The following is a 26,800-nucleotide window of genomic DNA, read 5'->3' on the forward strand; positions in this document are numbered from 1 at the left end:
GCCGCTCGCCGGCGCTCTACCAGTCGTTAGCTGTTGCTTTTCACCGTTGTCGTTTGCTTCAGATCGTCCACGATTAAGGCGTTAGATTCCGGCTGAACAGGTAGAAAAAGACCGACGTTTGTTGCTCCCTATGTGAGGCAATAGGAGCATTTCACCCGTCTTTCCAATAGCTTGTTCTGCCAGGACGCTGCTGTTCACGGTTTTCGATCTCTTAGCGCTGGGCTCTCCTCCGAGTTTCAAAATGAATGAGCAAAGTGTCCTTGCGGGGGGAGCGCTTCAAGCTGGTGCCGGCTGTGAGGTAGGACAACCTCACAAATATTTTCAAAAGCAAAAGGAAAGCCGCACTCTTTCTGGATCTTAGTTTAGTAAATTTTAATGACCATCTCTATTACCAACGCGTTTCGAACTCCACTGGTTCCTGATCACGGTATTAACAAGAGTCCATCATTTGTTTCTACATTTATACCAAAAACGCGGTACTGCTATGGGAGTTTCATTTTCTCCAAGCTATGCGAATCTCACCATGGGTTGGTGGGAGAGACACATAGCTTGAGAGAAGAAAACGATCCATACACTACAGATGTGGTACTCTGGCTCCGATTCATCGACGATCTTTTCCTGCTTTGGAAGGGATCTAAAGAAAAATCATCGGACTACATAAAAATCCTCAATACTAATGATGTAGGTTTGCAATTCACCTACAACATACAATCAGAAGAAATCGACTTTCTTGACACAAAAGTGTACATTAAGTCAAATGAAATACATACCACGGTTTTTCGCAAAAAGACAGCAACAAACAGTATCCTTCACGGATCGAGCTTTCATCCACCTTCTTTAAAAAAAAGCATTCCGTATGGCGAATTCATACGGATGAAGAGAAACTGTTCCGAACCTCAGGAAATGGAACAAAAATTTCTGGACATCAAACAGCGCTTTGCAGCACGTGGCTATAAACATGGAGACATCTTACGTGGAGAAACAAAAGCTCGACTGAAGACCAGAGCTGAAACACTAACGGCCAAAAATACATTGAAAAATCAAGTGAGTATGGAAGAGTCAACTAAAGAAGAGGCACCCCGCCTAATACTAACGTACTCAAAAGAAAGCTTCCAAATCCGAAAAATCTTAATGAAATATTGGAATGTATTGAAAAAAGACTCTGACATTGGCCCAACACTGGGGAATTTTCCGATGATAACCTATAGAAAAGCTCCATCGCTATGTGACACCCTCGTAAACAGCCATTTTCAAAACATCAAGACGCAATCTTGGCTGGAAAAAAGACAAATTGGATTTACAAAATGCACCTCCTGCAAAGCATGCAAGATAGGCAGAAACTTAAGAACACTAAAGGATCCTAAAGATCGGACCTTTAAAATTGAAAACTCAATAACTTGCGAATCACAATTTGTGGTATATCTGATTGAATGTTCGTGTGGGAAGCGATATATAGGCTCAACCATCTGTCCACTTAAGAAGCGTATTCTGGAGCATATACGCGCGGTCCAAAATAAAGACATGTCCTATGCTCTGACGAAACACCTGCAGAATCATGTCGGCTCAACATGGAGAAACATCAGCTACTCAGGCATCGCCATGATCTCTGACCATGAGAGAGGAGGTAACAGAACTGAAAGACTGACACGCCTGGAGTCTAAACTAATAATCCGCTTCAAAACTCGAATCCCTCATGGGCTCAATGGGGATGAGGAACTTTATGTACACTTATAAACGTCATTCAGAGACTAAAATCCATCTTTAACATTGGATCTTAGAAATTGCATCACTTGAAAAATTCAGCATGCAGATAGAGCTACCAGCAGACAATTCAAAATGTATTAATGAAAAATTCTTTTTTTCTTTGTTTTCATAGCTGTTCCCACCTTTCTTACTTAATACAGGTATGATAAAGCTGAATAACAGGGGCACTCAGCCCGCATTAAAATACAGATCAACCTGTCAAACAAACGGCACTAAGCCGCATGATCGCATCAAGACAAACTGGTTGACGAACAACTGTTTGACATTAATTATCATCCTCGGCACTCTGCCGCTTACATGTGTAATTGGTTACATGTACCAATAACTGAAATTGTCAGTCATGGACTACGGACTTCCGTGCCAATTCATAAGCCACTTTAAAATGTAAAAATGTAAATATACAAGTATGTTTTTGGGAAACAAGCATGAAAAATATATGTATAGTTGTGCTTTGAAACCACAACTCCCAGAATGCTTCATTGCGAGCAGGACGGATCAGTTGGTATAAATGTAGAAACACATGATGGACTCTTGTTAATACCGTGATCAGGAACCAGTGGAGTTCGAAACGCGTTGGTAATAGAGATGGTCATTAAAATTTACTAAACCAAGATCCAGAAAGAGTGCGGCTTTCCTTTTGCTTTTGAATATATATATATATATATATATAGAGCTTCATATAGGTTTTTCACTTATATGTGTATATGTTGTTTCCAGGGCCCCAGAGCATGGGCGGGAATATTCATGTGCTTATGACTATGATGAGGATCCCCTGGAAGAGAAAGATACATTTTCCAGGATACTAGCGGTAAATGCGATTCTTGATGGTGGATCCCGTCTACATCTCATCCCCCTTGAGGAGTGTGCCCCCGTCACAATGTATCCTTACCTACTACATGGACTCCCTGTTCCAGATAACCCCAATGTAAAGCCAGGGAAGAGCTCAACACCTCTCGCTTGCAACTAGTCCGACCCATGCCATTCTGTTATTCTACTACCCCACTCGGATAGGAAGACATCAGACACAAGTACCTTACACACCATCTCTAACACCCCCACTTATTCAGAGAGTAAACTGTGCAAATGGTTCTTAATACACTCTACCTTTCTTACATACAGTCCCCACATTTAGGGCTTTGTTAGGAACAGCTGGAGTAGGAGAATTTCCGACTGTGGAAGGTTGATAAACTGGTGCACTCAGCTGATGATGAATTTCAACACTGCAAATACACGAAAGGTGATGGGAAGGATGCGTGCAATATGCAAATCAGTCTTGACCTTGCTCCAATAGGAACAGTCTAGCCCGAGCTGTCAGGCCATACAAGCAGCCCAAGCATTGTTTCTCCTTGACTGAGGGTCATCAGTTGAGTGTAGCTTGGTTCCAGCGGCACAGTGAGCACAGGAATGACTTCTGGGCATACCCTTGCCACTTAGGAAGGTACAACAAAGGCAAACAAGGTGATGAAAAGAGTGGTTGCAATACGTTTGACTGCTGGCAATTGACTGATTGCCAGTGGTTAGATTAATTGCAAATATTCCTCCTATGACGGTTTGTGTATTTGGCATCTCAAAAACTGTCAGAAGCATTATGATTGGCTTTCCAGTGAGATGCCCACAGTGTTTCGACTGACACCCTGGAATGAACCAATGGCCTGAAAGTTGAGTGCATCCAGCACTTTGACAGATGCAGGGATTGCCTGGGAGCGGGTAGTAGGTGAATTGAGCTCCTGCTCCCTATCTGCAACCATGTCTGGTGAAAAGCAATATTTAGCTTCCCTGACATGCCAAAGGTATTGATCCTCTTTCAGTAAATTCTCTTTCTCTTCCTTAAATAATTATTCCTCAAAATGGGAAACAAGACAGCAAAGATATTCACCAGTATGGTCAAACTGCTTTTGGTCTGTGCCTTGCATTCTAGTGTGTGATTGGTTGAAGTTTAATGAGTTTCGCCTGGTGGTGGATGTGGCATTGTTCAGATTGGTCTCTCTCTCCCCCAGGTCTACTCTATTCATGTTTGAAGCCTTGTTAAAATATGCGTTTATATTACTTGTGCCTAAAAATAATGTTATTTTGATTTTTAAAAATGTGATTTAAAAAAAGAAACAAAAATGTAATTAACATTTTTTTTTTATAAATTCAAACATATTTCTTAATTCATTTTTATTTTTCCCTATGTGGTTGCACAGCTTTCAATAATGTCACTCAAACCCCTTTCTTATCCAATATTCAATATGCATCAGAGCCTTGAATGGTACAACCACCGCATTCCACACTTTGTCATACATTTGGCCACATGTAGCACAGCCTTCACTGGTAATGCAATCTAACTCTTCACACTTGCCCACATATTATTCCAAATGAGTTCAACCCTTGGTGGTATTGTAACCTCAATATGCCTTTCCTTATATTATATTCTATGTTTGTTCTTCTGTAGAGCCGCATCACGCTATGAAACTTGCCACCAATTTCTTCTGCTTCTATGAGATCCCTGAATGACAGAACAGTCCTCTCTCACACATAGAGACCATTCACATGCTGATTGTATCTGAGCCTCTGAACCCAGACAGTGCTCTGCTGCTTTTGGCTAGGTTTGCACTATACCAATACCAGATACATAAATACATCAGTACATATATACATACATAGAACATATTTCCTGTGTGAAGGTTGATGTGCATACATCAGGAATGTACCATAAGCTTTGCTATAATACAGAAAGCACTTAAATGCTTTGATATCCACAGTCTGCATCATCCTACGTGTGTCAACACTCCAGGGTACAGCGGGAGTTCCTTACCGCTCATACTGCACTCTAGCGTGTAGGTGGATGGGGCATAGCTCTCAGCTGGCTTCCACAGTACCAGTACGGTGTTCTTATATTTTTGAGGAATCTCCGGTGTTCCAGGTCTGCCCGGGAGTCCTAAGGAAGACCAAAAAGAAAGGTATGTCAACAACTTCTCTTTTCTATAATCAATAGAAGGAATTTCTGCTTCCATATGCAAAAGCTTATTCAATTCCATTTTGAAAAAAATGACAATGATCATATTAGAAATATTGGGTATGAGTTTAGAAGTATTCAACATAAGAATGTCTAATTTCTGAACATCAGCTTTAGGTGGAGTTAAATGTATATTGTGCAATTCTGCACATGAATATAGTTCAATTATATGGGATATGTGTGCTAGCACCTCAAGCATATCTCTGTGATGCTCAGAAGAGAATAGAGCTGCAATGTTACTCATAAAATGGTCACAAATGTTTGTAAACTTAAGTTCAATTGTTTAGAAAGGTGACCACATTTCTGTGATAGTCATGGGAATGGAAGACCTGCATCAAAAATACACAGCACGGCCACAGCATGTGTTGAAGCACTTCTCATGTTTTGGTCAAGCTGAACAATATTACATTAGTTTGAACATTCAGAAACGTACAAAAACAGATTAATATTCATTTTTTACATGTAAACAAAATCGATGCAAATATAAACATTGCCAAATGTTTCACCAAAAGTGGAATCATGCAGACACATTCTCAAGGACTATAAAGCAAGCCGACATACTATTGGATGTGTCCTAGAAGACAACAGGGCAAGCATGGAACATATGTCTGTGGTGATACTTTGAGAGAAGGTGCCCATGCTATTAAAAAGACATCTTTATCCGTGAAGACGTTGGATATTTATTTGCTATTGTTCGCATTCTATTTGCACTATACAGAAGTAGATTTGAACCTTTTTCAGGTGGGATCTCCAAGTGCTTAGTGGGGATCCTGTTTAATGCAACACATCTGCGCAGCATTAAGACTGAGGTCCCTTACGTCATTCAAACAATGTTGTCGTCGGTGTGACACAAACGTGGGAGGTATTGCGGTGCAAGAATTCCAGCTCTTCATTACACATAGGATTCTGAAGCCGTTCTTGTATGGGAAATGACAAGAGACTGGTAGATTGGACCCACATGACCTATATAATCAGAAGATTTAGGCATATTGTTGTAAAGTAGCCGTTGGTCCTCCTTGATAGATCTCAGACGGATTTAAGAGACATAGATTGTTTTTTTTCAATCTGAAAGGACGTAGTTTACTGAAATTATGAGGCTCAATCAGGTATTGATTTTCTGGTTTAATTCCGTACAGAGATATTAATACCTGCAGAATGTATATGAGGAATTTTTAAAGGGGTACTATATTCTATCTTGTATTTTGCTAAGAGATAATATGACAGGATTTATATTCTGAAACTGCTCTAAGAGTTAATAAAAGGTTTTTAAAGGAGATCTTTTCAAGCAAACACTAAACTCAGCTTGCTTGCTTGCTCTAGAGTGGCCTTTCTTCTCCCAGGTGGTCAGAGGACTGACATTTACCACTTTCATCCATTATCTTCATATAGACATGTTCATAAGTTATCCAGTGCAATGTCTCCTCGCTTGTGTGTGGGTAATCCTTCTCTTCCAGATGCATCAGGGGCAGCAGCACGCCCTTCATACAGGATTGGAAGCCAGTGTATGCTGATGGATAGGGTGTGGAAGAGGGAGCTGCATCTCACTGATTGCATCCCATGATTGGGTCTGGGCGTAACCAAGACTTTTGCTGCCTTTGCATTTAGTGGCACAGTCGGTTCCTGCTCCATCTTTCTGTACTTGTTGCTGAAGACATGGGTCAAACAACGAGAAATGTTGTGTGCAAGACTCTAGTGTGAAATTTCAAACTATTCATTTGGAAATTCATATTTCAAAACAATAACTATGCTCATCTTATTTGACTCAGAGGGTGACTGAGAATGGTCAAGTGTGAAACTGCCTGCCAAAGTAAGAGATTGACACCCAATGATTTACACTGGGGATGTGTTCAAACTAACAGCCAGGATAGATATGTGCCTATCCTTCCAGCACCCCACCACTCTCCCATGTGTCTTTTTTGTACTCACGAGCCACAGCCACAGAGCAAGAACTGGTGGACGTGCCCAGGGCGTTAGCAGCAGCACACTCATACAGCCCAGCGTCTCTGGGGCTGGCCTTCAGGATTGTCAGTAGATGCCGGCCATCCTGGCCTGCGACAATGGTAATCTGCTCATTGGACTCCAAGACCATTTTATCTGCAGGGCAAAAACAGAGACTTGAAAGATGAGTACCAGGGAAGGAGAAGAAGAGATGCAGATTACAAAGAGCTAGAAAGAAAGTGAAATAAGACAGTAATTATGTGTTTCGAAAAATGTCAGCTTATCTGCATTGAAAAAATAATGACTACTGTCTCATAGATATCATGACATAATGACTCTACCCAGGAAAACAACTCTGTTAACAGTCACACACCTTATTCAGTGTGGTTTTAACTGAAATCATGGACTTTACATACTGTTACCTGATTCTGGTTAAATACTGTTATTTAAAAGTATGTCACATGACAAAAAAGCAGGCACAAACATATGTACAGGTGCACCGACTGTAATATGCTATTTATTACCACTGATAAGGGAAGAGAGGGTCCTCACCTGTGATGTAGCGTTTAAAAGGTTGAAAATTGTAGGGGTGCGTTATAGTCACTGTTAGTTGGCACCCGCATATAATCAAATGTGTACTCAGGTATTTTGTGTGCGAAATGCTTAAGAAATGTATACGGTATCGCTTTAATTTAGAAGTGTTAGCAATATATGAACATATTATGAATGTTAGAGAAATGCATAGAGTTTAGTTTATATGAACGCACTGTGAAATTAACGTGTAACCTAGAAAACGTTCATGTAGATTGCCTAAAACATACATGAAAGGGAAGACGTAAATGTCAATAGTGTGATTTAGACATGTTTTTGTAACCAAAGTAGTGGCCAGAATTCACATATATCGTTGAGGAGATAGGCCTGTTATTTTCTTATGTTAGCCGAGGGCAATAGGCCAGAAGGATTTGTTCCAGTAGAGGTTTTAGGCTGTAGTAAATTGCAAAGTTAAAAGATGTGAAGTATGTCTGCATTTCATGATCTCTCTCCAGGTGCAAGGACAGTTGCTTCGTTAGCAGAGAAGTTCTTTGTTCACGAATTGACTTATGTAGTTAAAGCCAGACATGGGAGTGCATTGGAATGTGCCAATCGTAACTCATAGTGCGGACGGTGTCTGGGACTCAAGGCCAAGCTGATGGAACTGGACAGCGCTCAATGGAAAATTACTGAAAGACGACCCGGCTGGAGAGGAGGTGCAAAAGGGCGTGTTCTGGGATTTGGGGTTCTGTATTAGGGAAAGCGCCCCGAGGGTGGACACAGAACAGAGCAGCCCAGAGCAGAGAAGAGCTAGGCGAGGAGCTAGAGGGGGCATTTTTAAAGATCAAGCTCTGCAAGTGAAGACTTCTTAGGAAGATTCACTCTGACACCTTTTCTCGATTTGAGGGTCTCAAGGGATTGCTAAGTAGGGATGACATCTAGTACAGAGTAGGGACAGAGATGGTATGGTCCAGTGTCCCTAATATCGACATTGACTTGGTAGTTTTCTACCTCATGCTTTTAGAAATTGTGCTTTTAGTTATTTTCAGTCGTATGCGGATTCTTCGTAGAGTAGCATTTGTGTTAGTGCCTATGTATTTGTTGTGCCTCGTATTGAGGAGTTTGTATCTTCAAATTTTTATGCTGATAATAAAAGCCAGAGAGCCAAGAGATTAAGTCTCGAGTCCTTGATTATGACAAATTGCGGACAGCATTCTTCGATAATTGTGTTTATTCCCTCCACGCTATTGGGCAAGTAAAAAGTTCCATCCGACCAGAGTGGGTTCTTAGTGACAATTAGCGGATAAGAAAATGGGCCATAGCAGTTGGTAGCAGAGACGGATGGTTACTTACGATAGCGAGGGACGATTAGATTAGATAAGGATAAGTGATCCTTGAGGCCCATAGACGATAAGTGATGGTGAATCATCAGATGGTGAGCGGGAGACGACGGCGGCAGATGAGCATCGACGGCGAGTAGCAGTGCGGCAGGAAGCAGCAGTTCCAGTAGTGAGTATGAACAAAATGAGATGTTGTAGATTGCGGTGTTGAGTTGTTGTGTGATGTCTTGCGGAGTTGATGTGTATGTCGAGTGATTGTGAGATCAGGCTGTGAGCGCGCGCAGCCCGGGAGTTGTGGTGTAGAAGACACCTGAGATAGATTTTGTTGACCACCCAAAGGAGATCGTGAGGTACCATCGATCACCTGGACCGAGATAGGGGGAGCGAACGTGTGTGTGTATGGCAACTTAACGCTGGTCGTGGGTTGTGGCGTGTGGATCGGAGTGTTAGTAACCTATCAGGGGCGATCTGTCTGGCCGGACGGGGGCAGACGGTCGCCAATCGAGGTCAACAAGGTCGAGAGACTGTGGACAAACAGTCAGAGGCTGTGGACGGACAGCCAGAGAAGTAACTTAATCGGTTATTTCAGTGTATGAATGGGACGAGAGTAGGCGTGAAACGTGTCTGGTGAAGGGAACTGCTGTGAACGAAGGAAGGTGACGTCAGAGAGTGTCGCGCTGTGATAGGCCGGTTGGTGTGAGTCGCGCTGTTATTGGGGGATTTAGGAGTAAGAAGTAAACAGAGTGCGAGATCGAACTTGTTCGTCATGAAGTGTCTTAGGGATTTGCGAGAATTGTGTAGAGGCGACAAGCATGTGGTTACTCGGAAGGGAGAAGAAGCCCCTCCCGAGTATACCCCAGCACATTATATGGTAAAGAATGTGGGATTACATACCATAGTTTGGATCGAGAATTGGCATAAGATTACACAAGGCGAAGGGGAACTAGCCTTCCCGAGGTATGGCTCCTTTAGGCTAGCGGTGCTGTATCAGTTGAAGTCTGTGATGGCGTCCTTAAGACCCTTGCCAAGGCCAACACAGTTCGAAGCACTACATGCATGGATTAGAGCAGCGCATGATAAGGAAAAGGGAAGGAATCAGGAAAGGGTGAGAAAATCGATGAGGGCATTCCAGGATGCCAAGTGGGATGCAACGGAGAAAAGATGGAGAGTGCAGGCAATTGAGGAAGAGAAACTGTATCCCTTATTAATAGACTCGACGGGGATAAGGCATGTGAAGGCACAGGAGGAAGAAAGTGACTCTAATGATGGAGTATTGGAAAGACTGTTGGAGGAGAGGCCACCTCCTTACAACCCAGAAGAAGCAGAAGACAGGTGGGGTGAGAGAGGGGAAACTAGAAGGGTAACAATTCAACCCGAGACTCGAGTAGAAGGGATGGTCTCATTTGGAACAGAGTCCACGGAGTCAGTCTGAGGCTAGTGGGAGGATCGAGAGAGAGATGAGGTTACCGGATGCATTGAGGGTACCGGTCACCATTGGGCCGATTGTGTTGATTTATAGTCCGGAATCAGAGGAAATGGAGAGGTCCGAACGGGTAGCTGAAAGAACGAGGAGGGAAAGCGAGGAAAGTGGGTTGGAGGGCGCAACGGCCCGACCTCCAAGCCCTGTACAATGGAGTACACCATTGGTAGCGGTGTCAGATACATCTAGGGGCGAAGAGGAACCGAGACCAGTGAGGCCGAGAAACCTGATGGAGTCAAAATCAGATTTAAGGTCGTGGGTACCATCAGAGAGGCATCAGAACCCAAATGCGGTCCAATCGGAGAGAGATCGGGCTAATTTTATGAGTCGTTCTGCTCTTATAGAAGCACCAGAAGAGAGTAGAGAGAAGGAACCGGAATGTGAATATGATGAGAGACATGGAGTCAGTTGTCAGGTGTTGAGAGGAACTGTGAAAGCAGGGATGATAGACATAGTAAGGCTCAAGGCAGGGGTAGACGAAATAATATATGGAAGTCTACCTCTTGAGAGAATAGTAACATACAACCCGGATGAGCTGTTCTTTGTAGCGAAAGATGTGACTCGTAAAGCACGAATTGCATACGAGAATTTAAGGGGATTGGCGAAGGAATATGAGGTGGATTTATCCAAGACTAGGGCGTTGCAAGGAAGTCATAGGATGCATTATACAGAGCGGGAGTTGGAGGAGAAAAGGGTTGTTGGATTAAGGTCGCATACCAGAGAGCTGATTCTAGCCATGCGAGTATGGCTGATGCTTGATAAATGGGAGGAGAGATGGTCTAAGAAAAAGAGCTCTAAGGGAGCGGAAGGAGGAACTCCGGGTGGAGGGTTGACACTGGCAAAGACCTTCCCTTTGAGGGAAGTGGCGAATGGGAGATATGTGCATGTACCATGGAGCAGGGGTGATTTGGCATCATTTACGAATGATTTCCCCAGGCTTAGGGAGAAGCCTGCAGAGTGGTACAAGCAAGTTGAGCGCTTCGTTAAGATTTCGAAGGTATTATGGATCGATCTAAATACCTTATTTGATATCGTGGTTCCGGGAGATTTGTGGAACGCATGTAAGGTGGCTGTTGATTGGCCGGACTATGAGCCTGATAGGAACATGATTACAAATGGTCCGTCGCCAGCGGTGATGAGGCTGTATGATAAAGTAATTACTTGGTTGAAATCGAAGGTTTCACCCCAAGACATTGATTGGGTGAAAATAGACAGGACAGTGCAAGAACCAAAGGAGAAAGTACATGAGTTTTATGAGAGACTCTTAAAGGCTTTTAAGCAGTACAGTGGCCTAGACGAGCTGGAAACGAAAGATATGGGACAGTTCGTTTCTAAGTTTGTGTTGGGTTTGAAGCCAGAGGTTAGTCTCATGATACAGCAGCATTTGATCTGTTGGCAGAATAAGCCTGTGGATGAAATCTTACGGTATGCCAGGTACTGCACGGACGAGATTGAATCGAAAGATAAAAAGCTAAAGGACAATTTGTTGTTTATTCAGATGCAAGCTGCGCAGGGACCGCCGAATGGGGGACCAGTGGTAAGGAGACAGGGAAACTATCAGGTAGGAAATCAGAATGTACAGGGACAGGGGAGGCCAAGGCCTATAGACCCTAGGACTGGCATGGATGTAGCGATACTGAAAAAGACGACTGCTTGTCACCAGTGTCACCAGGTGGGACACTGGAGACGCGAGTGTCCCCTGAACCCCTGGAACCAGCAACAGATGGAGGGAGGAATAGCTCAGGTCCCTGGGGCGGAACAGGTACAAACGGTGACTACACCGAGAATGATGAAAGGGGGGACAGGCATCCCGCAGGTGCAGGTTCCCCAGCCACCCAGGATACAGAACATACAGCAGGGAGCTCGAACTTATTTGCAGATGCCCATGTTTGAAGTAAGCGAGGAGAAGGATACAGATTTGCTGGCCCGGTTGAGTTTAAGCCAAGATGATGACTAGATCAGAGAGGACCCTTTGTGGAAGCAGAGCTTGACGGACACCCTACTACCTTTTTGGTCGATACGGGGGCTACTAGGTCGACTATAAGATCGGCAGTAGTTCCGGGTGTAGTCCTTTCTGGGGAAAGTATACAGGTTGTTGGGGTGGCGAATAAGAGGCTAGTTAGCCCTTTGACAGAACCGATCCCAGTTAGGATAGGAAATTTTAGGGATCGACACCAGTTCGTGGTGTGCGATTCTAGTCCTGTTTGTTTATTGGGGAGAGACTTGTTGTGCAAGCTCAATTGCACAATCTACTGTACCCCGAAAGGAGTAGAGGTACAGACAAGGGATGATGACGCGACCTTTAAGGTTGCAAATCAGCGGGTGTGTGTGGAAATGTACCCTGCTTTGACAGTGGAGGAGCTTCCACTTGATTTGAGGAACTCAGTGTCCACCGATGTGTGGGACTTAAGTGGAGAGGAGATTGGCTTAGTCAGGGGAGTGGATCCAGTGAAGATACAGATCAAGCCAAATGCGGAATTCCCGAGAACCCCTCAGTATAAATTATCCCCTGAGACGATTGCAGGGATTAAACCTGTGATCGAGTCCATGATTAAGCAGGGAATACTGATGGAAATCATGGGTAGTCCATGCAATTCGCCCATTATGGGACTGCAGAAACCAAGTGGGAAGTTCAGGATAGTGCAAGATTTGCGAAAAATAAACGACATAGTTGTCCCATGTTGTCCAGTGGTACCGAATCCATCTGTGATACTGTTTCAGATCCCATGTGAAGCTGAATGGTTCACAGTGATTGACTTGTGTCAAGCATTAATTTCGATTCCCCTACATGAAGAGAGCAGATTTCTTTTTGCATTTAGACTAGAGAACCGTGTATTAACATGGTGTCGTATCCCACAGGGGTATACAGAGAGTCCTCGAAAGTCTCGTGTTGCCACAAAGCTCTGTTTTGGTGCAATACATTGATGATCTGCTTGTTGCGTCGGAAACAGAAGACGCTTGCAGAACTGATACGATTGCGTTGTTGAATTTCCTGGGAGAAAATGGTCACAAGGTGTCCCCAAACAAGCTGCAATACTGTTTACCCGAGGTACAGTATTTGGGGCACAGAATTGAGAAGGGTAAAAGAAAGGTGTCTACAGATCGCATTGATGCGATTCTGAGAATGCCAGTTCCCTCGACGCAGAGGGAAGTTAGAATGTTTTTGGGAATGGTGGGTTACTGCCGCCAGTGGATCCCAAACTTTTCCTTTGAAGCGAAGCCTTTACAGCGGCTGACGCGAAAGGACGTAAGTGATCCGGTACCATGGGACGACGACTGTTTGAAATCATTTCTGAGGCTGAGAGAAGCCTTATGTAGCGCTCCTGCGTTGGGAATGCCGGATTACAACAAGGCATTCGCATTATTCTGCTGCGAAAGAGAAGGTTGCGCATTAGCAGTGTTGACTCATGGAGGTGTCCGTAGACCAGTTGCCTATTTTTCAGCTACCTTAGATCCAGTAGCTTCTGCGTTGCCCGGATGTCTCAGATCCGTTGCGGCAACAGGTGTCAGCATCGAGAGATGCGAGAGCATTGTGATGGGACATCCCCTTACTGTACATGTGCCACATTCCGTTGAACTGTTGATTACGAGGACTAAAACACAGCACCTCACGAATAATAGGCTGACTCGTTATGAGCAAGTCATCCTTGCAGCCGATAATGTGATATTGAAGAGGTGTGCTGTTTTAAATCCTGCTACATTGTTACCTGTCCCAAATGTAGATGATGATGAAGATTGTGAGGACCATGATTGTCTCGATGTGACTGAACTATGCACCAAACCGAGACCAGACATTGTTGATGAACCGCTCCCAGTTTCAGATAAGATTTTCTTTGTGGACGGTTCATGTTTAAGAGACAGTGTCGGTCGATTGAGAGCAGCGTTTGCTGTATGCACCATCACGGGGGTGGTTGAAGCCGCTTGTTTAGAAGGAGTACACTCCGCACAGGTGGCTGAGCTTTTTGCTTTGACTCGTGCCTGTTTGGAAGCTTATAAGATTCGTGTAACTATTTACACAGACAGCCAATATGGGTTTGGTGTGGTTCATGACTTTGGACAGCTATGGTCCCAGAGAGGGTTCATGACGTCTTCAGGTTCACCCATTAGAAATGGTGACCATGTGCGAAAATTGCTTGAAGCATTGCAAGGTCCTGATGAAATTGCTGTTGTTAAATGTTCTGCACACACTAAGGGAAATGATTTTGTTTCATTGGGTAATAATTATGCCGACGAAGTTGCCCGGACTTGTGCAGAGCAGGGATGTAATTACACGGAGAACCACATTGAGGAAACTGAGGAGAAAACAGTGTATGATCAGATGTTAGCAATGGCAGACTCATGGGAGGAACTGAAGCAGCTTTAGGAAGGGGTTTCGGATCAGGAGCGAGCCAGTTGGATACGAGCTGGATGTGAGAAAGGAGATGTGGATATATGGGTTTCGAATGATGGACGAGCGGTGTTGCCAGAATGTTTGTTAAATCCCATGGCGAGGTTGATACATGGTGCTGTACATCTTGGTAGAGACGCAATGATGCGAGTGTTTTGCCAAACTTGGTATAACCCGAAGTTTCGGGCGGTGGCCGAAACTGTGTGCCAGAGGTGTGTCACTTGTCAACAGATGAATGTAGGGAAGAGGACAGCTGTGACGTTGAGTCACATAGGGAGGTCAGGTGGACCTTTCAATAGGATGCAGCTGGATTTCATTGAAATGCCGAAGTGTAATGGGTTGAGGTACATATTAGTCATAGTATGTGTCTTTTCCAGGTGGGTGGAGGCATACCCTACACGTAGATGTGACACACTTACGGTAGCAAAATTATTGTTGAGAGAACTCATTCCAAGGTACGGGTTCCCGACCTCTTTTGAATCAGATAGAGGAACTCATTTCCACAGTGAAGTCATGAAGTTGCTTTGTGCCGCCTTAAATATAGATCAGAGGTTACATTGTAGCTATAGACCAGAAGCTCCAGGGATGGTGGAGCAAGTAAATGGAACTTTAAAAGCTCGAATGGCAAAAGTGTGTTCGTCAACCTCCCTGAAATGGCCCGACGCATTACCTTTAGTTCTCATGAGCCTTCGAAGTGTGCCTGATAGAAGGACTGGATTGTCACCCCATGAGATCCTCATGGGGAGGGCGATGCGTTTGCCTGCAATACCTGCCACTGCTCTGATAAATATCACTGATGATATGATCCTGGACTATTGTAAAGGCCTTGCTGACGTGGTCCGTTCTGTGTCTCAGCAGGTGCAGACAGCAACGGTTCCAGCTGCGAGTGACCTGTGCCACGACCTATGTCCCGGCGATTGGGTCCTGGTCCGCAAGCACGTGAGGAAGAGTTGCCTGGATGCTAGGTGGCAAGGACCGTTTCAAGTGATCCTCATTAAGAACACAGCAGTGAAGTGTGGAGGTTTACCGAACTGGGTGCATGCTTCCCATACCCGTAGAGTTCCAGCACCCTTAGAAGATACAGCCCCTCTCGAGAACGTAAACCCAGCTGAGGCGACAGAGCCACCTGAGAGGGCAAGTCAAGCTGTAAGGGTTGCTGAAGCAGCTGGTGGTGCACTGAATCAAGCTGAAGGAGAACGTGAGAGAAGCACCGAACCAGAACCAGGGGAAGAAGTAAGAGGTGCAGTGGGCAGTACAGAATCGAGTTCTGCCGAGGAAGAGGAGATCAGTGCACAGGGTATCGAGGGGGAGACCGGAGGTGCCACAGAAGCAGAAAGGGTTTGGCCCGCGAGACGGAAACGGGTAAACCTGAGGTTGGCACCGAGCACAGATCTTGCACCAGTTTCGGAGGAGCCAGAAGCAGAATCGAATGACGAGGAGCATCCTCAAGGTACTCTGAGAAGGTCAAGAAGAACTAGAGTGCCAAGACAGAAGTACGCTTCACCGGAGTGGGCATATCCAGTGACTGATGCCGGGTTTACCGAGCACGGGAAGATTGAGGTCAATGACATTGGTCAGCAGTGCTCCGTTTCCGAGAGTGGAAGTGTTGTTGAGAATTCCGGGATTGGAGATCGATGGAATCCTGACCATCAACATCCCGAATCCACCATTTCTAAGCATCATTCGTGGTATGATCTTGGATACCTTGGATTTCCCGACGTTCACAGTTGTGCCAGCTCCACAAGAACTGACCATTCTTAAGCTCGAGATATTGCAGGGGGTCCTAGAACTGTTGGGACCAGCAGTTATTCTGGACTGATTCAAGAGTGTTATAAAGCAGGAAAAAGAAGATAACCTAGACCCGAGTGGAAGAAGAATAAAATTAGGGACCTTCCGTTGTAGAACGAAGAAAATTAGGGAGGTCTGCCAGAGTTTGCAAAAGAGACATTAATGAGAAAGAGACTTATTATTCCAGAGACTGTATTGAACATTGAGTATATTCCGAGGATGGCAGATCCTGCAAACACACATCGTAGGGCTAGATTAATAGTAGGCACATTGGTAGGAGTTGTGATAGCCACTATATTTGCAGTAGTGATAAGTTCGTACATGGTGGCCCACCGTCAGGAGGGAGAGGTTCAGGGAGCACCTACACCTATTACTCCAGGGCAGAGAGATGTTAATATTAGAGATCAGAAAACATTAAGGTTAAAGGAGGATCGTAGACTCCACATGGATTTGTCGAAGGGTGATTTTAAACTCAATGCTTATGCGAAGTTGTTGTACGAGTATGTTGATGCGATGGATGCGAAGGATTGCTATGTGTGTATGTAGTTGCCTGCTTCAGTAGATGAGGGTATCAAGTATCACCATCTCCCATTGACGTATGGGATTTCTTGTAGTTTGTTGCTTAGTTTATTTTACGACAGGAGGCAGTTCGAGTATTTCTTTTCAAATTTTGATACGGTACTTCCTGAAGTTCCAGCAATCAAACATTTGAATAAGTACGACTATTATAAGAAAGAGGACAGACTCCTGAAGTATTTTAGACCAACTGTGAAGTTGGATACTGCGCATGCTCACAGGCATAACCTGACATGTGCATTGTCTGAGACGGAGAAGAAATTCATTGACCAGGTAGAGGACAGATATAGAAAGTTGACCCAGGCTCGAGACACCGGAGATCGTTCAATAGATTGGACTGATGAGGAAAAATCTCACAAGTCCAAGGGAAGCTATGGACCAATTGCATTAGATGAAGCGCAGAAAGGGAATTTGTGTATTGGACGTCCTCAATCAGCTACTGAGAAGGTTGCAGTAGGACATAGCACCTGTTCTCAGACCTTCACTATGGAGGCTACTGTTAAGGACTTTATGCAAGGTGCCGTACAAGTGATTCCGACAGTGTATTATGTATGTGGGAAGAATGCTTATGTAAGATTGCCTGCAAATTGGTATGGCATATGTTATTTGGCTATTATATTCCCGAAGATTTATCACACAGAGGACTTGGAGCTGTTAGAAACGAGACAACATTCTAGAAGACGTAGGACTGTAAATGCAGGTGCAGTGATTGGTGATCTATATGGAGCAATGATACCTAGTATGGTTGTGGTTTTGAATGACGTGAAGATCAGAAGGTTGGCGACAGTGGTTGATGAGCTGTCTATGAATACGGCGAGGTCCTTGTTGTTGGTGACTGGAGAGATGATGTCGATACGGAATATGGTTATGCAGAATCGCCTTGCGTTAGAAGTGTTATTAGCTAAAGAGGGCGGGGTCTGCAAATTATTGAAGGTTCAAGAATGCTGCACGTATATTCCAGACAATACGAAGGAGTTGGGGAAGTACATAGACAATATCACAACTATCCACAAGGAAATTATGGATTTGACGGATTAGAATGTGTGGGAAAAGATTGGACAAGGATTTGGAAGAGTGGGAACATGGTTTGCAAATTTGGGGAGGGGATTTCTTGGCTCGGTATTGAAGCCAATTATCATTGCTGTGGTTTGTGTGATTTGTTTGTGGGGATGTGTGAAAGCTTGGAAGTGGTATCAAGGAGGCAAGGTCGAAAGAGCTCTTAGAGCAAATGAGCAGGGAATGGCAAAATTTCAGGATCAACAATATGAGAGTCTTAAGAGAATGGGGGGAGTTCGACATGGCAGAGCAATGACCAGTACTGTTTAAATCAGTTCTAAAGAAGGGAGATTGTAATGGTGTGATGACAGATGTCATCAAAGGGGGGAACTGATGTAGCGTTTAAAAGGTTGAAAATTGTAGGGGTGCGTTTTAGTCACTGTTAGTTGGCACCCGCATATAATCAAATGTGTACTCAGGTATTTTGTGTGTGAAATGCTTAAGAAATGTATAAGGTATCGCTTTAATTTAGAAGTGTTAGCAATGTATGAACATATTATGAATGTTAGAGACATGCATAGAGTTTAGTTTATATGAACGCACTGTGAAATTAACGTGTAACCTAGAAAACGTTCATGTAGATTGTCTAAAACATACATGAAAGGGAAGACGTAAATGTCAATAGTGTGATTTAGACATGTTTGTGTAACCAAAGTAGTGGCCAGAATTCACATATATCGTTGAGGAGATAGGCCTGTTATTTTCTTATGTTAGCCGAGGGCAATAGGCCAGAAGGATTTATTCCAGTAGAGGTTTTAGGCTGTAGTAAATTGCACAGTTAAAAGATGTGAAGTAGGTCTGCATTTCATGATCTCACTCCAGGTGCAAGGACAGTTGCTTTGTTAGTAGAGAAGTTCTTTGTTCACGAATTGACTTATGTAGTTAAAGCCAGACATGGGAGTGCATTGGAATGTGCCAATCGTAACTCCTAGTGCGGACGGTGTCTGGGACTCAAGGCCAAGCTGATGGACGATGGAACTGGACAGCGCTCAATGGAAAATTACTGAAAGACGACCCGGCTGGAGAGGAGGTGCAAAAGGGCGTGTTCTGGGATTTGGGGTTCTGTATTAGGGAAAGCGCCCCGAGGGTGGACACAGAACAGAGCAGCCCAGAGCAGAGAAGAGTTAGGCGAGGAGCTAGAGGGGGCATTTTTATAGATCAAGCTCTCCAAGTGAAGACTTCTTAGGAAGTTTCACTCTGACACCTTTTCTCGATTTGAGGGTCTCAAGGGATTGCTAAGTAGGGATGACATCTAGTACAGAGTAGGGACAGAGATGGTATGGTCCAGTGTCCCTAATATCGACATTGGCTTGGTAGTTTTCTACCTCATGCTTTTAGAAATTGTGCTTTTAGTTATTTTCAGTCGTATGCGGATTCTTCGTAGAGTAGCATCTGTGTGAGTGCCTATGTATTTGTTGTGCCTCGTATTGAGGAGTTTGTATCTTCAAATTTTTATGCTGATAATAAAAGCCAGAGAGCCAAGAGATTAAGTCTCGAGTCCTTGATTATGACAAATTGCGGACAGCATTCTTCGATAATTGTGTTTATTCCCTCCACGCTATTGGGCAAGTAAAAAGTTCCATCCGACCAGAGTGGGTTCTTAGTGACAATTGGCGGATATGAAAATGGGCCGGAGCACCTGTCATGACTAGTGTCCCATATCTACACCCATGCATGAGAGTAAATATAATATTGCATCATATAAAGTGCATTTAAAAAGATTGTTAACAAAATTAACCTTGCCAAGATTAGAAGTCCACACTGGTTAATATGGAAATTAATACACAAAAACCCTAAGCACTCAAAGAAGCCCCTTTGTAAGTACGAAATACACTAGAGAAAAACGTCATTTCCCTTTAAACTCACAGCTCTACAAAATTAAAGGACAGGCTACAAAAACTCGCATTTCAGACTAAATCTACTGTCTTCAGGTAAATATTCAGGATGAAATGAACACACCAAGACAGCATTTTAAAATTGTGACTCCCTGTTCGACAGCACTAGATGTTAAGAGCTAGACAAACATTTCTGTTAGAAAATCCAGAACCTCAGAGACAATAATGACTGCACAGGCTCCCTTCTGATCTGCACTCCCCTCCTTTCCCCAGAAAAGCGACCTCTTCTACTTGGACCCATGTCAGTGCTATTTCGCAGCAATCTTCAATACTACACCATCAGCTTACACCTCCGGCGCTGTGACATCATTCTTTGCAACGGATCACGCTGATTTGCTGATGCTATGTTTGCCTTATGATTGGATATCATACCATTGTTCTCTGGATCAAGGTACTGCCCCATATTCCTTCAGTAGCAAGGCAGCAGGGCATTTCCATCTATGCACCTAGGATCTAGAACAGCATCCCGCATCCATTAGGTCCTCCACGGCACAGAGTTGAAGACTCACCTCTTTGGACAATGCTGCATTACAATGCATTAACAGCCCACAAACCAAGCTCCCTCTCCTACTGACTGCTGGACTTTGGCCATGTTCAGCGCTCCACTGCGTTTTTCTAGGTTAGTGCTCCAGAAATACCACAAACATGCATATATCCGTACATACATCTGACGTGGACCATGTGTGTTTTCTTATGAAGAAAACACAATGTCGATCAGAATTACCTTGAAAACTATTGAGCCGTTATAAGGTTATCTTTCTATGCTTGGCTAAAATTAGAGAAGGGTATCTAGCCACTCAGTTGGAACATTCACATTGAAAATGTATTCTTGGCTTCAATCCGTCTTTACACCCAGACAGCGCTATGAAACCACTATGCTCCAAATCCTAGCTGACTTATCTTTAATGAAGGTAAACACTGCAAGCTTCTGCTTCTTGAGCTGCAGACTGCCTTCAGTACTACTGGACATAACAGTGTCCTCACACACCACAAAACAGAATTAGCATCAAAGGTATAATTCAGAAATGGTTCAAGCCCTACCTTTCTAGTAGTAGTCAATGCATCAAAACTGTTGACTCTTACTTAACCCTAACTAATGTTCTTTTCGGTGCCCCGCAAAGGTCTATCTTAACACACTTACTATTTAAACTCGGTCTCAAAGTAATTACCTCTAATGCGGACATTGACTTCCACCAATATGTGGATGATACAAAAACTGTAACTTATGACTGACAATACAGAAAATACTGACGTGCTCATCCAATGCTTTTCAAACATGAGCTCATGAATGTCAGAGAAGAAACTCAAGGTCAATGAACACAGCGAGTAGCTCCTACTGTCTCCACACAGCTCCAAGGTCCTCCTGTGATACTGAATTGATAAACATCAGGCTCTTAACACTGTCCTTACTATTGCAATCAACCAAATCTATTGATGTTACTCTAGGCAAGCACCTAAGTGCTGACACATATCAGGGAAGTCATTTGGAGCTTCAGATTTCAACTGAAGCTACTCCACAAGATAAGGCCGGTCGTTCCTAAAAATAGTTGGAGTACTATGCAGGCACTGATGATATAACACAAAAAATATATGAATGCCCTTCTAACTGGATTACCTGGATACCACCTTTCACCTCCCAAAGCTATCCTCTGGTTTGCAACCAGTCTGATCAGTGAGACACAAATCTGGTAGCATTGCACTCTAGAATTCTCACATTACCTATCAAACTGCAAATGTCAAATGTAAGGTAGTACAGCTGAACCCCACCACTTTTCCTCTCACAAAAATTGGCATTGTTGGCGAAAAACAGGACCTTAATAAGGACACATACTCACCTTCTCCAAATATCACACTTCAAAAAGACATCCACCATGAAATACACTGTTTAGGGAATGCCCCAGAACATAGACTGTTCTTCTCATTAATTTAAGACTTGCCCCCACCTTCCAGAACTTCAGATGCAAACATAAAAAACAGAAAAAGAAAAGTAACTCAACCTATAATCCTAGTTCTCCTCTAGCGGAATCATCCATCAAAGTCATAAACACTGCACAGTCCTGGCCATGTGCGGGGATCCCAGAGCATGTTTAAACTATACGTATATATGTCTAACTTTATAAAACTGTACACTACATATATGTTTGCAGCCGAAAGTCAGAAATTGGTAAAAAATCATTACATTTTTTTTTTTTAAAAGACAGCAATGACATAAAATGTAGTCATTGATAGAAAAGTTACCACAGAAAATCTTCCACATTTGTGAATCAGGCCTGAGACTTTCCTGAAAATGGCAGATTCAGAATGCAATGTTGTGCTCATGGTTTCAGCACAGTTAATTGCAGCTAAGAACTTCTAATTGCACAAATTCTGTGGCAGTAGCCATGAGCATCTAGGTCTGATGTGTCAGCTGCTGCATGCTTGTCCTCTTTTGGAAGTTTTTCAGTAATTCTGTGAGAGAATCTCAAGACCTACTGTATCTGCCCAAAAGTGTGGTAGCTATGGCAGCCTTCATTGAACATGCACATGTTCCACACATCTTCTTCCCACGCAAATCTATCTGCTTAATCTCTTTGCCTGGTTGTACTGAGGAGGAAGAGGTGCTAGAATGAGACTTCTTTGCTAAGGCTACAATTACCGAATTTGGAACACACGGTCCTGGTCATGTGGTTTATATTTCTAGTGTAGTCTAGATGTAGCAGTCTTCACTGATGATCAAGGGTGAGGAATAGCTGCATCACAGCCTCAAGTAGACCACGGACTAGAGGAAGGAGAGATCCTGCTTTTGCTCTGGGATGCAGACTTTCAAAAATAACAGAGGCTGATGTTGTAGGAGAAGACGAGGTTATATTTAATGTTGCTGCTCCTCTCACCAATACACCATTCAAAGTTAGAAGATCATCTACTAGCAAGATTTTTGCTGGGGTGCGTCTATCAGAGCAGGTGAATAATCCCTGACAGATGAGTAAATTGTGGAAGTCCAGGATGGAGATCACCTTCCTTGCTGAGATTGTGATCTCCTACTCAATCTTCTGGAACATTTGGAATTCGACCTTTTAGAAGTCCTCCTAGATCTGGTTCTAGATCTGGGGTGATGGCACCTTCTTGGACTCCTAGATCTTTGAAGAGATACAGGTAGCTGTGGACTGCTCAGGGGTAATTTGGAACAGCATGAGGAGCTTGAGGTGTTGTACTAAGTGGCCTGCCTGGAGAGAAATGAGCAAATGTTGGTTGATCTCCTAGGCAATGGAGTACTTGAAAGCTACATCCCGGGTTTTATCCTGTAATGGAGAATAGGTACAGGAATAATTTGAATCTGTTGTTTGGGCCACACTTTCCTCTTGAAAACCTTGTAGCCATCATAGTCTGATGTTCAAGGTAGGTTGTGATCTAGCTCTTGATGTGGAACAAGGCCTTCAATGGTAATTCCGATGTTAAAATGTGCTTATACGCTGGGATGTGCTTGGAAGGTGAACGCCGTGGGTCTTTTGACATCGATAGAGACTTTGACATTAAGATGTGTGTCGGCAGCGAGTGTCGATGGGCTTTTGATTGTGACTTCGACATCAAGGAGTGCTTTGACGACCAACGGCAAGAATGCTTTCACATCTAGTGGTGTCTCAACAGCCTTTTCATGGTGTTCCTGTCGACGGTGAACATACCAGTAGCTTTTCCATTATTGACGTTGGATGGAAGCCTTACATCTTCCACAAATGGTGTTTCTGTCTTGATCTCTCTCTGTGGGAGGCCTTGGAGCAGGAGGAATGCACTCTGGAAGAAGTAATAACTTCCCCAAGGCCTCTTGTTAACCCAGCAGAATCTTTTGCCTTCTTTCCTGGAGGCCAGGCAGCCGGATTCCCTCTCTGTCCTTGAGGGTCCTTCTGGAGAACGTTTTACCGTGGGTAAAAGTCTAGGGATTATGGTCTTCAAGAAGGCAAATAATGCAGACAAGGTGAGAATATGTCTGGGCCTTCTTTTTCCCACATAAAGGCACTTCACAAATACCTAAGGCATTTTAGCAGATTAATGTGGTAAGTGGATTCCTTTGGTGACCATTTGCCCTGAATTTGAAGATGATCTTTATGGGCTACTCATACCAGGAGATAGGCATCCGTTACTATGGTTTGCGAAGGTATCTTCTTGTGGAAAGGAATCCCTCATAGGAGATTGGTGGGCGAACACCACCATTTGATGGACCAGAGGGCATGTTGTGACAGTTGAATCCGGTGTTGCCAATCTCCTATTCGCTGGTCCCATTGGTCTGCCAGACATTCTTGCAGGGGTCTCATGTGGAGATGTGCATTCGGTGTGAGGAATATACAAGACACCATGTTATGTTATGTTACTCAATTTATAAAGCGCAACGTATACCTGAAGGCGTCTTGGAACTAACTCTGTGAGAGACGATGAGCAGTTTTAAAACCTACTGATTGAAAAGCAAAGTTTTCAGAAGCTTTCTAAACTGAAGCAAGGAAGGGGCAGATCTCAAGGTGAAAGGCAGGATATTCCAGGATGTACCTGCTCTGACAGCAAAGCTGCTGCCACCCCATTTCGATTTTTTTTTCTAATGGGGGTTGTCCTCCTCTTGCCAGCTGATCTTAGATTTCTGGTTAGAATGTACCAACTAAAGGTTTCCTTCAGAAAGTAGGTCTTAGAATCATGTAGCGCCTTATAGGTGACCTTAAACTGAATTCTGTTTTTAACCATCAGCCAGTGAAGGTCTTTAGGTGCGGCAGAAACTGAATGATGCCTGGGTATCTCCAGTAGAGGTCTGGCTGCAGAGTTCTGAAGGGCCAGCAATTTATTCAAGTATTGGGCTTGCAGCCCCATGTAGAGATCATTACAGTAGTCTATTTTTGACAATACTAAGGTGGATACCACTGACTTCCTAACTGAAATAGGCAGAAAGATGATAATTTTCTTTAGCATTCTCAAGATGTTATAGGAGGAGGAGCCCACTGTGTTTACTTGATTGCCTAAAAGTAGGTGATCATCTATGATGACCCCCAGACTTTGGCTTTCTTGGTGGGGAGAGGAAGGGGTCTCATGTCCGCAGGCCAGCAAGGGGGAGACCAGAGATTAAGGTTATTGCCGAGTATTATCACCTCGGTCTTCCCGGCACTGAGTTTAAGACAGTGCATGTTCATCCAATCAGAGATGTATTTCATGCAGTTATGAATGCGAACACAATTGTCATATGTATTTTAAGTGGCTGATAGCACAATTTGGGTATTGTCCGCATATGATGTATGAGTGAACCGGAAGGGTTGGACCATAGGAGCTAAATCTGCAACATAGACTTTAAAAAGGGTAGGACTGAGCGAAGAGCTCTGTGGAACCCCACAGGACAAACGGAAAGACTGCGAGAAAAAGGTGTCAATTTTGATCACGTTTTTCCTGTCTGATAGAAAGGAGACTAGTTTCAGAGCATGATCTTTAATGGCTTTTGCTTCCAAACAAAAGGATCAAGATGGAGTAATCCACCGTATTGAATGCCACAAACAGGTCCAGCAGAATTAGAGCAGCTGATCCCCCCTCATCAAGGATGAACTTTAGTTCATCCGTTGCCTTGATCAGGGCAGTCTCTGTGCTATGTTCCGATCTAAATCCAAATTGGATGGGGTCAAGGAAATTGAAATCCTTGATAAATTAATTATGTTGGTTTTTCATCTCTTTTTCAACTATTTTAGCAGGGGAGGGGAGTCTGGAAATTGGCCAGTAATTAGGGGGCTCTTCGGGGTCCACGTTTGTCTTTTTCAGAAGGGGCAGAATGGAGGCCCGTTTCCATTGTGGAGGAAAGACACCCATCTTAAACATGTTGTTGAATATGTTTGTAAGGTGGTCAGCTATGATGTCGGGGACCATTTTGATGACTGAAGGTGGGGAAGGATCATCTGGAGAGCCTGATATGATGATCAGCATAATGTCTTTTATTCGCGGGGGAGAGACTGAGGAAAACATTTTTTGTTTGTTGTGGAGAGGAGGATAGTTGTCAATATGGTCAAATGCATTAAAGATTGAATCTACTTTGTCTTTAAAATGCAAGGCAATCTTATCACAGAAAGACTGACTAACCCAATCCCCTTTGCATTCTGCTTGTCTGGTGAGATTATTAATGACTTGGTAAAGTTCTTTGGCTGAGTTTTTAGCAGATTCGATTTGAGATGAGAAGTAAGCTGATTTTTCTGTTATCAGAAGGGATTTGTATTTGTGTAGTGAGAGTTTATAAATTTCTCTCTCGTGGGAATTATATTTGGCTCTCCATTTCCTCTCTTGGCTTCTGCAGCCTTGTTTTTCACGACTGAGGGCCTCTGAGAATCGGGAGGCAGACGGACAGGTCCTGCATTGGCCCTTTTTCTTTATACGGATTATTTGGGCAAAGGTTGAGTTGAGCCAGTTAGTATATGCCTCTGCTGCTGGCTCAGGATTCTCGACAGCCGGGGGAAGGGGGTAGATTATATTAACAGCTGTTTTAGATGGTTTGGGTCAATGTTAGGCCAAGCTCTAGGTTCACCTGAGCAGCACCCCTTGCTCTGGGGAGTGTTAACTGCAGGGCAGTTAATTGTAATAAAGATGGCTGCGTGATCGGACCCTGCTAGGTGAAGCACTTTGAGCCTAGTAATATCTTTGTTGTTAGAGAAAAGTGCATCTAGCATGTGTCCAGTTTTATGTGTGGAGTTCGTACTAACAAGTTTAAGATCTACTGCATCCATGATTTCTAATAACGATGAAGTGTCCTTATCGTCCTCCTGCTCTAAGTGAAAGTTAAAATCTCCTAAGATAGTAAAGTTAGCATTACAAATATCAGCCTCAAGTAATGAGCTTATAGAACTAAGAAGGCCAGCTTTCTGGCCTGGAGGGTGGTAAATGAAAGAGACCCTTAAGATGTATTTTTTTGTGAGCCCTAAATTGAATGACAGGGCTTTACAGTCCTCAGACTGTATGGTAGTAAAATTAACCCTAATATTCTCACGGTAGATGACAGCCAGTCCCCTTCCTCTTTTTAATGGACGGTCCTGCCTATGATGACGATAACCTGCAGGCGTGGCC

General features: G+C 43.7%; 1 protein-coding gene across 3 annotated transcripts in view; it reads right to left on the bottom strand.

The window, feature by feature from the left end:
* Positions 1–26,800, bottom strand: part of SPEG (striated muscle enriched protein kinase) — a 1,671,639-nt gene that overhangs the window by 287,115 nt on the left and 1,357,724 nt on the right. For all 3 annotated transcript variants that reach the window (XM_085650107.1, XM_085650106.1, XM_085650108.1), the window contains 2 exons: positions 6,689–6,856; positions 4,562–4,684 (listed from right to left, as the gene is read on the bottom strand). In XM_085650107.1, coding sequence (XP_085506233.1) covers positions 4,562–4,684; positions 6,689–6,856 — 291 coding nt within the window. The remainder of the gene's footprint in view (positions 1–4,561; positions 4,685–6,688; positions 6,857–26,800) is intronic.

Source organism: Triturus cristatus, chromosome 3_2, assembly GCF_964204655.1.
Source record: "Triturus cristatus chromosome 3_2, aTriCri1.1, whole genome shotgun sequence".
Lineage (NCBI taxonomy): Eukaryota > Metazoa > Chordata > Amphibia > Caudata > Salamandridae > Triturus > Triturus cristatus.